At 40.9% G+C, this 13,690-nt stretch overlaps 1 protein-coding gene across 1 annotated transcript; it reads left to right on the top strand.

Annotated features, from left to right (window-relative positions):
* Positions 1–1,764: 1,764 nt before the first annotated feature.
* Positions 1,765–11,444, top strand: LOC134457958 (GTPase IMAP family member 8-like). The gene is made up of 3 exons (XM_063210013.1): positions 1,765–1,902; positions 4,169–4,784; positions 10,556–11,444. The coding sequence occupies exons 1-3, from the start codon at positions 1,830–1,832 to the stop codon at positions 11,442–11,444; spliced, it is 1,578 nt and encodes a 525-aa protein (XP_063066083.1). The 5' UTR covers positions 1,765–1,829.
* Positions 11,445–13,690: the final 2,246 nt, after the last annotated feature.

Below are 13,690 nucleotides of genomic sequence, written 5' to 3'. Positions count from 1 at the left end.
AGAAAAAACACAAACAAAAAATTAACCAGGCCCAAAAAAAACAACGGCAAAAAAAGCAAACAACCCAAGACAAAAACAAAGTTGTTTGAGTTCCAATCCTGAACATGAGTAATATGGGCTACAGTGAATCTCTAGGGCTCTTACAGGAACATGAAGTAGGTTTCTGCATATAGATTTTTTATGTACTTTTTAAGAGATTGGTTGTTTTTAATTATTATTTGGCCATTTCTTTTTTAGTTTTTGCTAAAATAGTTAAATGTGGTGACAGCTTTCAACTTTTTAAATATTTTTTTTTTCCTTTTTATATATATATATATATTTTTTTTTTTTTTTTGCCTTTTTACTTTGTTTTTTTAACCTTTTTTGGGACTCTCAGAGCAGGGAAGCTTTTTTATTGTATGCATATGTTTCATATATATACACATGGCAATAAAACATCTTGTATCTTGTGTCTTGTAGTAGGCAGTAGGCAGGCAGTAGAGGCGTGGCAGTTTTGGGAAACTACCTTGATCCCTGATCGAACTTGATGCCCGTAGCGTAGTTGTCCACAGCCATTGTTTCACTGGGCAAGAGACTAAGAGGATAGAGGCAGCACTTCCTTTTTAAAATGCAGGCCTACATATATATTTTTAGCTTTTGCTGTATACAGTAAATGCAAAGGGGAAAGTACAGTAGTGGCAGGAGAGGGAGGCAGAGAATAGCTGTGAAATCCCGAAGTTGCATAACATGTAGCCTAAGTGCTAAGCAATCCCCTGTGTATGTGTTAATTAGAAAGGCCTACATTTGTTGATGTCCTAACCACACTAAAAATCATGCTTATCGAATCTTGATTCTGAATAGGAAGATCTGAGCTGATCTTGGGTGGTGCTCCAGAGAGTTGTAGTATAGCCCACCTCTTCTGTTTCAATTCCCATGGTATCAAAACAACCCTCATTTAGATGTGTCCAACGTTCATTGGTAGATAGGCATTCTCTTTTCATGAGACTTTTATGCTTAAGGTGGTTTCTGTATTTTACAGATGGGTTCTCTTTTGTTAAGTTATGCCTTTCATTTTTCCTCATGATTTATGTAGCCCACTTAATTACTTGCTTTAATACTTTATGATGAAAGTAATGTCAGTCTGATAATTTTGTATTCTTTGAAAGGAAATGCCAATCTTTTTACTGTACTCCAATACTAAAGATCTCCTTGGAAAATGGTGTGATTTTTTAATTGTGACACAATGAATGTATACTATGACATTAAATTAAATTACCGGTAATGCAATGGGAAGAAAGGATTGTTTATTTGAATGTCCTGGTTAACTACTTATGATTAAACTACTTATACTTTACAGAATCATATATGAATAAAATGTAATGAAATGACTACCTTTATGCATTTATTCTTTCACATCATGCCTCTCTCTCTCTCTCTCTCTCTCTCTCTCTCTCTCTCTCCTCCTCCTCTCTCTCTCTCTCTCTCTCTCTCTCTCTCTCTCTCTCTCTCTCTCTCTCTCTCTCTCTCTCTCTCCCTTCTGGCGTAAATGACTGCATGGGGATTTCCTTAATTTCACTTTTAATAACTGCTGAACAACTCTGTGCGCACACATGTGTATGTGTGTGTGTGTGTGTGTGTGTGTGTGCGTGCAGCTTTTAACTTTATTTTTCCGCAGAAACGAAACTCAAAAGTCATGCAGTGACAGAGAGAGAGAGAGAGAGTGTAATGTCAGCAGGGCGGGGACTGTGCATGCTCACAAAAAAAACCCTCTGCATTGTTAAACCGGATTGCAATGTGAACTTGAAAAGCTTTCTTTACCCAAACATCTGTTTCATTAGTCTGATTTAATTATGTCTGTGAAGTACTTATTTGTTTTATGTTTGACATTGTTGGATGCAACATCATCAGGCAATCACTCAACAGGTGAGATCTCTGTCTGTTTGTATCTGTCTAGTTCTCTGTCCTTCTCTCTCTCTCTCTCTCTCTCTCTCTCTCTCTGTTAAAGTGGCATAGGCCCGGTAGGCTGATACTGTGTTTTGCATTATATTTTACATAAAACTTTGTTTATTCCTGAAAAAGCTCTCTCCTTTTGCATTGCAGTAATTCCGTTAGGCTATTACAAATAACCCCTGTCATAAACATGTAGGCCTATGCAAAACAAAAAGACCAACATGACTACACATTTGAAAGAACGAACATGACTTTAAGAAAGCTAAGGCATCAGGGAATAATTCACCCCCGTGATTTATGCAAACATGACACACTTCTTTGCCATTTGTTTTGTTCTCCAAACTGAATTGCAAAGTTATACAAACGGTTGGTGCAGTTGGGTTTGGTTCGCTATTGATGAAATAACAAAAAAAACCCAATACATTCAAACAGATTGTCATCTTGTCTGTTGTGTTGACTGTCCTGACTTGACTATGTCCCTGTTTATACTCAAGGCTATTTTATTATTATTGCTCAAAAAATAAAGGGAACATCAGCATTTTTAATAGGCACACACATCCAAGACAACTGTAAAAACAGCCTCTAAAATAACAGTTTGACTTCAACTGCAAAATTACCATTAACTGCTATATAGGATTAGATCTTGGCTTCCTTTATTTTTTTTAGCAGCATATGCCACTGAGCAGGAAGCTGCCAGTGAAGGTTTGGTAGTTACGTTGTAGTTCCCCTTGTCACGTGCTTTAGCAGAAGCCAGGTGAAGGCCTTGGCATGGTGCCCAGGAGTGCTTACCTAATAAGGGCACATCTCTCTCTCGCTCTCTCTCTCTCTCATACTGTAAACATCCAACCCCATAATAACAATTAGGTCTAACTGTAACCCTATTGCTATCTAGCATATTTTAGAGTTTTCTTGATTTAATGTAGGCCTACTGTAGCCTGCTTCACAGCAGACGGTGTGTGTGTGTGTGTGTGTGTGTGTGTGTGTGTGTGTGTGTGTGTGTGTGTGTGTGTGTGTGTGTAGCTTCGGCTCCCCCTGGCGGAGCAGAGCAGTGTGTGTAGCTCTGCTCTGCCAGGGGGCGTCAAAACTACACACACTGGTGTGAACCAGGCTAGGCCTACTGTAGCGTTCCCTGTGCTCTGTGGCGTTTTTTCACTGAGATGGACCAATGTGCCATAAATTATTTTACATTACATTCTGTATACTGAATTTCCAACTAAAATATTGTTGATTCAAATAACCTTAAACAGGGTGCGGTAGTGGTGGGGTGTGGTATTTTAGAGTTGTCCTCATTTGATGTCCCTTTTTTAGCAGTTGTTGTCACTGAAGACATCCACATTACATTACATTACTGTACATTTCATTTCAAGGCAAATTATTGTTAATTAAAAGAAACATTAAAACACAGATTGGGTAATAGGTCGTTTTAAACAACATGCCTTTTTTGTCTGAAATAATTTACACTTCCCACATCACACATCCATAGTGAAAACTCAACACTTAAGGTATACTGTAGACCAGGGGTCCCCAAACTTATTTCTCTGGGGGCCACATTATCGTTCCTGACTGTGATCAGGGGTCAGGATCAATCATGTGGGCTGTGTACTAGGCCACTGCCTGTTATAGCCATACGTTATAGCACAAAATAGTTCATCATTACAAGTGATTTAATTTCTAATAACCATGTAAAAATAGCAAGGAAAGATTTGTTTTATGTTTTAAATGTATATTTTATCATAATTATTTTTTCTGTGAGGATTGCTTCTTTGGGCCAGTTCAAATGGTGAGGTGCAGAGAGGTGGAGGGCCGGTCAAAGGGGCATGGTGGGCCGCATCCGGCCCCCGGGCCTTAGTTGGGGGACCACCCCCCACCCCTCCGCCCCACACACACACACACACACACACACACACGCACACACACAGACTCACACACACATTCAGCCAAGCCAGCAAAAGTAATTCAAAAGGACCCCATGTCTTATTTTGCCTAGGAACCCCAAATGGGTAGAACTGCTGAGAGAGAGAGAGAGAGAGAGAGAGAGAGAGAGAGAGAGAGAGAGAGAGAGAGAGAGAGAGAGAGAGAGAGGAGAGAGAGAGAGAGAGAGAGAGAGAGAGAGAGAGAGAGAGAGGAGAGAGAGAGAGAGGAGAGAGAGAGAGAGAGAGAGAGAGAGAGAGAGAGAGAGAGAGAGAGAGAGCATATATACACACAAGCTGTGTTTCTGAATGTGTGTCCCCCCCTACAGGGGAGTTGAGGATTGTGCTGCTGGGTAAGAGTGGAGCAGGAAAGAGTGCAACAGGAAACACCATACTGGGCAGAGAGGAAGCCTTCAGGGAAGATCTGTCATTCGAGTCTGTCACGTCATCGTCTAGTGAGAAGAGCGGCGAGGTCTCTGGCAGGAAGGTGCTCGTGGTCGACACCCCGGGATTGTACGACACATCCAAGACAGAAGAGGAGCTAAAAAGGGAGATCGAGAGATGTGTCAACTTGTCCGTGCCTGGGCCTCACGTCTTCTTGCTGGTGATTCGGCTGGGGGTGAGGTTCACAGAGGAAGAGGAAAATGCAGTGAAGTGGATCCAGGCCAACTTCGGCCAGAGAGCATCACTGTTCACCATGGTGCTGTTTACTCATGCGGATGAGCTGCACGGCAAGCCTCTTGAAAGCATCCTCCACGGCGGTCTCCGCACCTTGATAGAGAGCTGTGGAGGTGGATGCCATGCCTTTGACAATGCAGAGAGAGACGACAAGACGCAGGTTGAAGAGCTGCTGCAGAAGATAGATGCGATGGTGAGGAGGAACAGAGGAGAACACTACACCAACTGGATGTACCAGAAGGCACAGAGGGAGATGAGAGAAGAGGAGGAGAGGAGGAGGCAGGAGGAGGAGCGCAAACAACAAGAGGAGGATGAGAAAATCAGGCGAGATGAAAGACTGAAAATCTTTTTTGAGGAGAACTTGGGCAAGGTTAAACGTCTATGTCCGCTGGTGTTAACCTATATGTTGACTCATTTAGGCAAGTCCACCAGCCCAGTTAGAGATCTGGTCCAATTTGGGCTGGGATATGAAATCTCAAAGACATTGTGCGATTGTACATCGTGACATTGTGTTTTTTTTATCAATATAATAACTTTTAAGAGATCTACTGTGAAAGGCGTCTTAAAAATATATTTGCATTTAAGTATCACTTATGTGTAAACCAGGCATAACGTTTTATTCAATGGTCTCTTACCTATGCAGTAAAATTGCTTAAAAAGTGGTGTTAAGATTCTGGCATCCATGACAACCTTGAGCAAGGCACCTAAATTCACATTGCTCTACTGTGACGAATTCCCTGAAAAATAACTGTAAGTCACTTTGGATAAAAGTGTCTGTAAATGTAATTTTATGTAATGTAATGCCTCTGCATGCAACAATTACCCACTCCAACAGTGACTAATCCCCCCAATGATTCAAAAAAGGGAAAACACTCTGTGTGGTGAATGGAGAATGGAGAATAGAGAATGGAGATTGTCCTTTTGTGTCTGACCTTCAGCGGTGGAGTACTGAACTAATTTGGCAGGCAAAATATTTTTTTCTGCTACTGGGTCAATTCAGTATGTGGTGTGGCACACAACCTGGCTCTCGGCAGATCAGACTTTTAAGTCTAAACTACTGCAATTGCCATTGCCATGTACGCTACTTTGAAACTGCATTTAATATAACCTATTCATTTTTCTTTTGAGCTTTTTGTAATGTAGATGTTACACCTGTTTGTTGTAGACTAGGCTGTAGGGTAAACTGTTTTCTTTTCTTTATTTTGGGTTGGTGATTTTTTATGATGGGGCTCACTGTCTCAGGTTATGAATATTTATGAAAGTGTGTGGTGTCCATGTCAAAACATTAATTGCAGTCCTCTGTCTGAATGCATTATGTACCGATGATTGATAATTAAAATCTGAATTTTCTTTCTAAAACATTCTGTTTGATGCTATTTATTGAAAGCCTGTTTCTAAATAAATAAATAAATAGATAGATACAAAATAGTTTCTTATGTCTTGAATTTCATAGAACAGATTTCACACAAAAAAACATTTTAACAAAATGACACAAAAAGAATGAAGTTTTCCATTTTTTCTCCTTGACTTAGGTTGATAAGCTACAAAACACTGGGCAGAGGTTAATTTGATGAAAAATGTATCATGGATTATACAAAATGTTAATGTTAAAAATAAATGCGTAATAGGCCTACTTTAGAAGAGAAGTCCCTTGAAAGCTTTAAAACAATTTGTAAATAATAAACTAATGAACAAATATTCACATCTGTGTTTGTAAAAGAGGATGAAATAATATGCTAACACAGCAGACATACCACAACTGCAGGACTCCGCAAAGTCCTCTAAAGAGTAAAAGAGATGACACCATTGGATATATAGAAGTGTCCAGCAGGGACACACAGCAAACTCATCCAGTAGGACCTGTTTGTCAAGCTACTGTGCAGCTGAAGAATTGTATTTCTTTACAAGCATTTGTAAATGTCCTCTTTAGATTTAGTTCATTACAAATGTTTATAGTGTTAATACACACACATACACACAAATGCTGATAGTAACTAAATGGTAAAAGTAGTTGAAACACTTGGAAATGTTCTGTCGTTGGTTAAATTACTTCTTTTGACCTAAACAAACTGTCTTTACATATCGTCGGCTTGCTACCAAAACCGCCTAAGTCCGAATTTGGTCGAAATGAGATTTTTGCATAAACTTACTCCCCTACCACAGCTGCATCACCCTGCCTTTCTGCCAGGTTCATTGATCAATCACAACAGTCACCAGAGTCAAAAATCTGTATGTATAAAGTCACACACTGCCTATGAGAAAATGAATGACCAGGGACATAGCTATAGGGAGGACAAGGAGGGCATTCGCCTGTAGGCCTAGGGCCCTCCTGCAGGTGGCAGGGGTAGGGGCCCTATTTTGATCTTGGCAGGTGGTATGGGGGCCCTATCTATTCATCCTGGGGCCCTGTGCACAATTATTCTGCCAATGTGAATTACCTTGGTAACTTGACTTAGCCATTTTTGATGCAAGAAGCCGTTTATTTACATCTGTTGAGAGTTCTTTTTTCTGACTCTCTCTCTCTCTCTCTCTCTCTCTCTCTCTCTCTCTCTCTCTCTCTCTCTCTCTCTCTCTCTCTTCAAAGACAAGGGCCATGTTTTAAAACTTCATCCTTAGACATCTGTCTGAGATAATCTTATCACACAATGGTTGTAGCCCCACATTAATCAATAGTTGTAACCTTGATACGAATTCGGCAATCGTTAATCATGTACTTTATTTGATGTTATCACAGATTTATAGAAGACTGCCATAGACTGCATTGTCTTATAACAATCTGATATATTGTATCCTTTTGTAATTTTTCATAATGTAGATTTTGAATAGCAATGGGCTGATGTCACTAGTGCAATGCATTATTGCATACACAATAGGATGACCAAGCCCAATGTGTAAGGTATCCAGTAGTGGATCTATATCATATTCTGAATGGCACGGTCATGGTGTTGAAGTGGGCGGGGCACAGTTCTATGACCAGGTTACCTCGGTCATGGGCAAGGTTGGGAGGGTGGGGCAGTTCTATGAGCATGGAGAAGAGCAGAAGTTAAGCAAAGATGATAAACAAGGAGGAGACAGTTCGTGAGGAGGTACAAGGACCAAAGAAGTGCCCCACCCCTTCATCCTCCTCCATGACTGATGGGACCTCAACATGGAGATTGCTCGTCACTGCATGGCTTAATCTGTGTGGCAATGCAGTCAGTGTCTGACCTGATATGAACAATGTATGCATTACCATTGAGGCAGTTGCTCTGGCACAATGACAAAAAGAGTTATACTTTGGATGAAAATGCAAATAATGTTTCATTGAAAGCTAATGTGACTGAAAGTGCTAGAAAGTAAAAGAAATCTGCTGGTAGACATGATATATACCAGCATGCTAGATTTACACGTCTTAAGACAAAAGAAACCCCTAAGTGTTTAAGTTAAACAGTTAGACATAATGATCTTAATACATAGCATGCTAGATTGTTACAAGGTCTACAAAAATATTTCAATCATTCACCATATCGTCGGCTTGCTACCAAAACCGCCTAAGTCCGATTTTGGGGTTTTCGGAAAACAGGGAAAAACTAGGCACCAAAGGGGGCGCCAAACATCAGTGGCGGTTCTAGGAAATCTGAGACCCTGCGCAAAGAGCAATTGTGAGTCCCCCCTAATCATTTTGGTCAAAGGAGATTTTTGCAGAACTCCCCTTTTTTACTCCCCTACCACATCTGCATCATCCTGTCATCATGTGTGTGTCATTGGTCCACTACAAACAGTACCAAGATGTTAATTTATTTTCTTTATTCATTTTGAGTGAAGCTGAAAGTCAAACATGAAATGGCTCCTAAGGAAAACAAAACACTTTAAAATAAATTATTGCGCTGCACATTATTTTGATAGTTATACTATTCTTTTTTATTTTTATTCCAAACTTTAATCCTGTATATGGTGAATGATTGAAATATTTTTGAAGACCTTGTAACAATCTAGCATGCTATGTATTAAGATCATTATGTCTAACTGTTTAACTTAAACACTTAAGGTGCCGGTATGCTTGCTGCAAGATACGCGAGCGTGTGCACGATTCGTTCATGAACGCGTTAACGTGCGTATTTAATGTCAATTTCGCGCGCGTTGGACACGGCAGCCAAATGCGTCCGTTTTGCGTCTTGGTCAACTGCTTTTGAAGCAAGCATGTGCTGTCGGTCGCTCGCGGTGACGCGCGTAATTTACAGCTCACAGCAAGCACCTTTAGGGGTTTCTTTTGTCTTAAGACGTGTAAATCTAGCATGCTGGAATATATCATGTCTACCAGCAGATTTCTTTTACTCTCTAACACTTGCAGACACATTAGCTTTCAATGAAACATTATTTGCATTTTCATCCAAAGTATAACTCTTTTTGTCATTGTGCCAGAGCAACTGCCTCAATGGTAATGCATACATTGCTCATATCAGGTCAGACACTGACTGCATTGCCACACAGATTAAGCCATGCAGTGACGACCAATCTCCATGTTGAGGTCCCATCAGTCATGGAGGAGGATGAAGGGGTGGGGCACTTCTTTGGTCCTTGTACCTCCTCACGAACTGTCTCCTCCTTGTTTATCATCTTTGCTTAACTTCTGCTCTTCTCCATGCTCATAGAACTGCCCCACCCTCCCAACCTTGCCCATGACCGAGGTAACCTGGTCATAGAACTGTGCCCCGCCCACTTCAACACCATGACCGTGCCATTCAGAATATGATATAGATCCACTACTGGATACCTTACACATTGGACTTGGTCATCCTATTGTGTATGCAATAATGCATTGCACTAGTGACATCAGCCCATTGCTATTCAAAATCTACATTATGAAAAATTACTAAAGGATACAATATATCAGATTATTATAAGACAATGCAGTCTATGGCAGTCTTCTATAAATCTGTGATAACATCAAATTAAGTACATGATTAACGATTGCCGAATTCGTATCAAGGTTACAACTATTGATTAATGTGGTGCTACAACCATTGTGTGATAAGATTATCTCAGACAGATGTCTAAGGATGAAGTTTTAAAACATGGCCCTTGTCTTTGAAGAGAGAGAGAGAGAGAGAGAGAGAGAGAGAGAGAGAGAGAGAGAGAGAGAGAGAGAGAGAGAGAGAGAGAGAGAGAGAGAGAGAGAGAGAGAGAGAGAGAGAGAGAGTCAGAAAAAAAACTCTCAACAGATGTAAATAAACGGCTTCTTGCATCAAAAATGGCTAAGTCAAGTTACCCAGGTAATTCACATTGGCAGAATAATTGTGCACAGGGCCCCAGGATGAATAGATAGGGCCCCCATACCACCTGCCAAGATCAAAATAGGGCCCCTACCCCTGCCACCTGCAGGAGGGCCCTAGGCCTACAGGCGAATGCCCTCCTTGTCCTCCCTATAGCTATGTCCCTGGTCATTCATTTTCTCATAGGCAGTGTGTGACTTTATACATACAGATTTTTGACTCTGGTGACTGTTGTGATTGATCAATGAACCTGGCAGAAAGGCAGGGTGATGCAGCTGTGGTAGGGGAGTAAGTTTATGCAAAAATCTCATTTCGACCAAATTCGGACTTAGGCGGTTTTGGTAGCAAGCCGACGATATACAGGATTAAAGTTTGGAATAAAAATAAAAAAGAATAGTATAACTATCAAAATAATGTGCAGCGCAATAATTTATTTTAAAGTGTTTTGTTTTCCTTAGGAGCCATTTCATGTTTGACTTTCAGCTTCACTCAAAATGAATAAAGAAAATAAATTAACATCTTGGTACTGTTTGTAGTGGACCAATGACACACACATGATGACAGGATGATGCAGATGTGGTAGGGGAGTAAAAAAGGGGAGTTCTGCAAAAATCTCCTTTGACCAAAATGATTAGGGGGGACTCACAATTGCTCTTTGCGCAGGGTCTCAGATTTCCTAGAACCGCCACTGATGTTTGGCGCCCCCTTTGGTGCCTAGTTTTTCCCTGTTTTCCGAAAACCCCAAAATCGGACTTGGGCGGTTTTGGTAGCAAGCCGACGATATCTGGTTTCAGGGGAGTTGAGGATTGTTCTTGTGGGGAAGAGTGGATCAGGAAAGAGTGCAACAGGAAACACCATCCTGCAAAGAGAGGAAGCCTTCGCTGAGGAAATGAACTTCAATTCGGTCACATCTGCATCACGTCAGGAAAGTGCAATCGTTGATGGAAGAAACGTCACCATTGTTGACACACCTGGATTGTTTGATACAAAAAAGACTGCAGAAGAGCTGAAAAGCGAGATCGAGAAGTGTGTGAACTTGTCTGTGCCTGGGCCTCACGTATTCTTGCTGGTGATTCGGGTAGATGTGAGGTTCACTGCGGAGGAGGAAAATGCTGTGAAGTGGATCCAGAATAATTTTGGTGAGAGAGCCGCCCAATTCACCATGGTGCTGTTCACCCGAGCTGATTCTCTGAAAGGTAAAACATTGGAAGCCATATTCAATGACAAGATTCTTCATCTGATAGGAAATTGTAGTGGTCAATATCATGCTTTCAATAACAAGGAGAAAGATGACAAAACTCAGGTGATGGAGCTTCTACAGAAGATAGACATCATGGTGAAAGAGAATGAGGGGATGCACTACACAAACGCCATGTACCAGGAAGTACAGAGGAAGATGAGAGAAGAGGAAGAGAAAAGAAGGCAGGAGGAGGAGAATCGCAAAGAAGAGCATTATGAGAAGATTCGAAAAGAGGAACGAGACAGATGGGACAGAGAACAGGAAGAAAAACAGGCAAAGCGCGATAAGCGTCGTTTGGTGTGTGGAACTATTGGGGCAGTTGCCGGGGCTGCTCTGGGGTTAGCTTATTCACTGTTTGCAGGACCTGTGGGGTTTATAGGAGGGGCATTCACAGGAGACAAGCTTTCAGAAGAGCTATGTTACTGGGCAGCTTGACTATGACATTGTGCTGATATACAGATTGGATATGGCGTCACGGCACAGTGAAGAACATATTCAATTCATATAACCTATGTATATGAGAGACAAACTGGATTTGTTGGATTTAATGGACAGAAACTATTTTAATATGTGGCTCTTTTATGCAAATAGAAATGCAGCTCATAGGCATACGTGCCTTTGACAAATGTGCATGACTACTACAGGCTGTTACCGTGAATGCCTGCAGCCACTTTCACTAACCACATGAAAGAAGGAACCCCATCAACTGTCATAAGTGATTTACGTTTTACTCTGTATTGCTCTCCATGTTATTTTCTGTGTTTGGTTTTTGTGTAGCCTACCTTTTCAGGCTGCATGTAGCCTACTGTATCTTCATGTGGTGCACACCAATGGCAATTAAATTAATGTGATGACGTGGGTGCCATTATATCATAGCATATGATTTTTTGGTAGGCTACACATTTTTTTGCTTAAAGGAAGTGAAGTGCATGATGGGATGCCTTCTACACAGACTGCCAAACCTCTGTATGTCCTTACCTCCTCGCCGTCACCTACCTAGTCTTACCCTTTTTCTCCCTATTTTCTCTGTTGTTTAAGCAGTTTATCTTTTGAGTCAGATTTTGCCCAGCAACAGCTGCCCACGAGAGCGAGAACTCAATGTCATCACAGACCTCCCATCAAAAACACCCATGAAAGTCAAGTCGTATGCAAATACTCACAAGACGATGAACTCACACCAGTTTGATCTACGGAGAACATCACATGTGAGCTGTAGGTGGTCAGGTGGGGAGAAGTTGAGGTGGGGTACATTGCAAACATTGTTTTATGGATGTGGGACAATGTGTCTACATAGACATCAGTGAACTCTTGGCCAGCCAGTTCAAAAGTCCGTCACCATGGAGGTGGTATGCAGATGCAGACCCTTACAACAAGCATCAACAGAGATTAAGTAACGGAAATGCATGGTCCCTCTGTAAATGCTTGATCCCAGGAGTGTTTAGGACCATGTATCAGGGACTATCACAGTAGACAAGCTGGCAGAAGAGCTATGTCACTGGGCAGCTTGACAAGTAGATTTCTAGGTAAGACTACTTTAAGCATTAACACATTTAGTCAGGGGTTCCCAACCTTTTCCAACTTGGGGCTCGAACTCGAAATTTTCACAAATGTTCGGAGACCACCTCTGACACAAAAAAAATACAACTCAAATAAATAGTCAACAGCAACACATACACACACAAATATTATTTTGGACTTCAGAAAATGATTTCAAGAACCAATAGGAATACCTTCAGGGGCACTGTACAATGAATCTCTTCACAGAGTAAATTACAAAAGAATTTAAAACGTCAACAGATGTTTGTTAGTGAGTAAGGAATACTCTGATAACACAGCAGACACAGTACAGCGGCAGCATTCCGTACTCATTTACACACATTGCTTTGATTAGCTAATTATTTCCTGAAACTTTAAAAGACTGCTCTAAAATCTTATACATTACCAATTTGGGGATAGACTTCACTGACCAAAGTGATTCAAGACTCAAGATTCAAGATCCAGATACAGTACTGTGAAGACACATAAACAGTTTGAACTGGTATAATGGCCAACCACAGTTTAGACTTTACTTTATTAATCCCAGAGGGGAAATTGAGGGAGTTTCACCAATACAGCGGAGCCACACTGTATTTTTAATGTTTCATGTTTTTCATGTTTCATGTTTTCTTGCTCAAAGATTACACTGATTTATGTTTATTTTGTTGTCTTTTTGTTTTAAGGGGTCCTTAAAGTGATACTGCCCCATTTTTGGAAATACGCTTATTTTACACCTCCCTTTGAGTTAAATAATACGGTCTTACCGTTCTCTGGGTATGGCAGTGCAAGTTTTTCCTCCGCGCTAGCAGTTAATATTGAGTCCTATGAGACCAGCTGGCGGCTAACTGGTTTCATAGGACTCAATGTTAACTGCTAGCTTGGAGGTAAAATATGCACTGCCATACCCAGAGAACGGTTGAAAGTATAGGAGAACGGTAAAACCCTGTTATTTAACTCAAGGCAAGGTGTAAAATAAGCTTATTTCCAAAAATGAGACAGTATCATCATCCTGTCCGGCACTTTGGTCAGCTATCTCTGTTGTATTTTAAAGTGCTCCATAAATAGGCCTACATTTTAACTTGACTTTGACTTTATCTGACACTAGACATACCGTAAGGTCAAATGTAGGTCACATGACATATACA

The sequence above is a fragment of the Engraulis encrasicolus genome, chromosome 1 (genome assembly GCF_034702125.1).
Source record: "Engraulis encrasicolus isolate BLACKSEA-1 chromosome 1, IST_EnEncr_1.0, whole genome shotgun sequence".
NCBI classification, from domain to species: Eukaryota; Metazoa; Chordata; class Actinopteri; order Clupeiformes; family Engraulidae; genus Engraulis; species Engraulis encrasicolus.
Note: the sequence above shows the minus strand (reverse complement) of the source record. Positions and strands in the feature narration are given on the sequence as shown.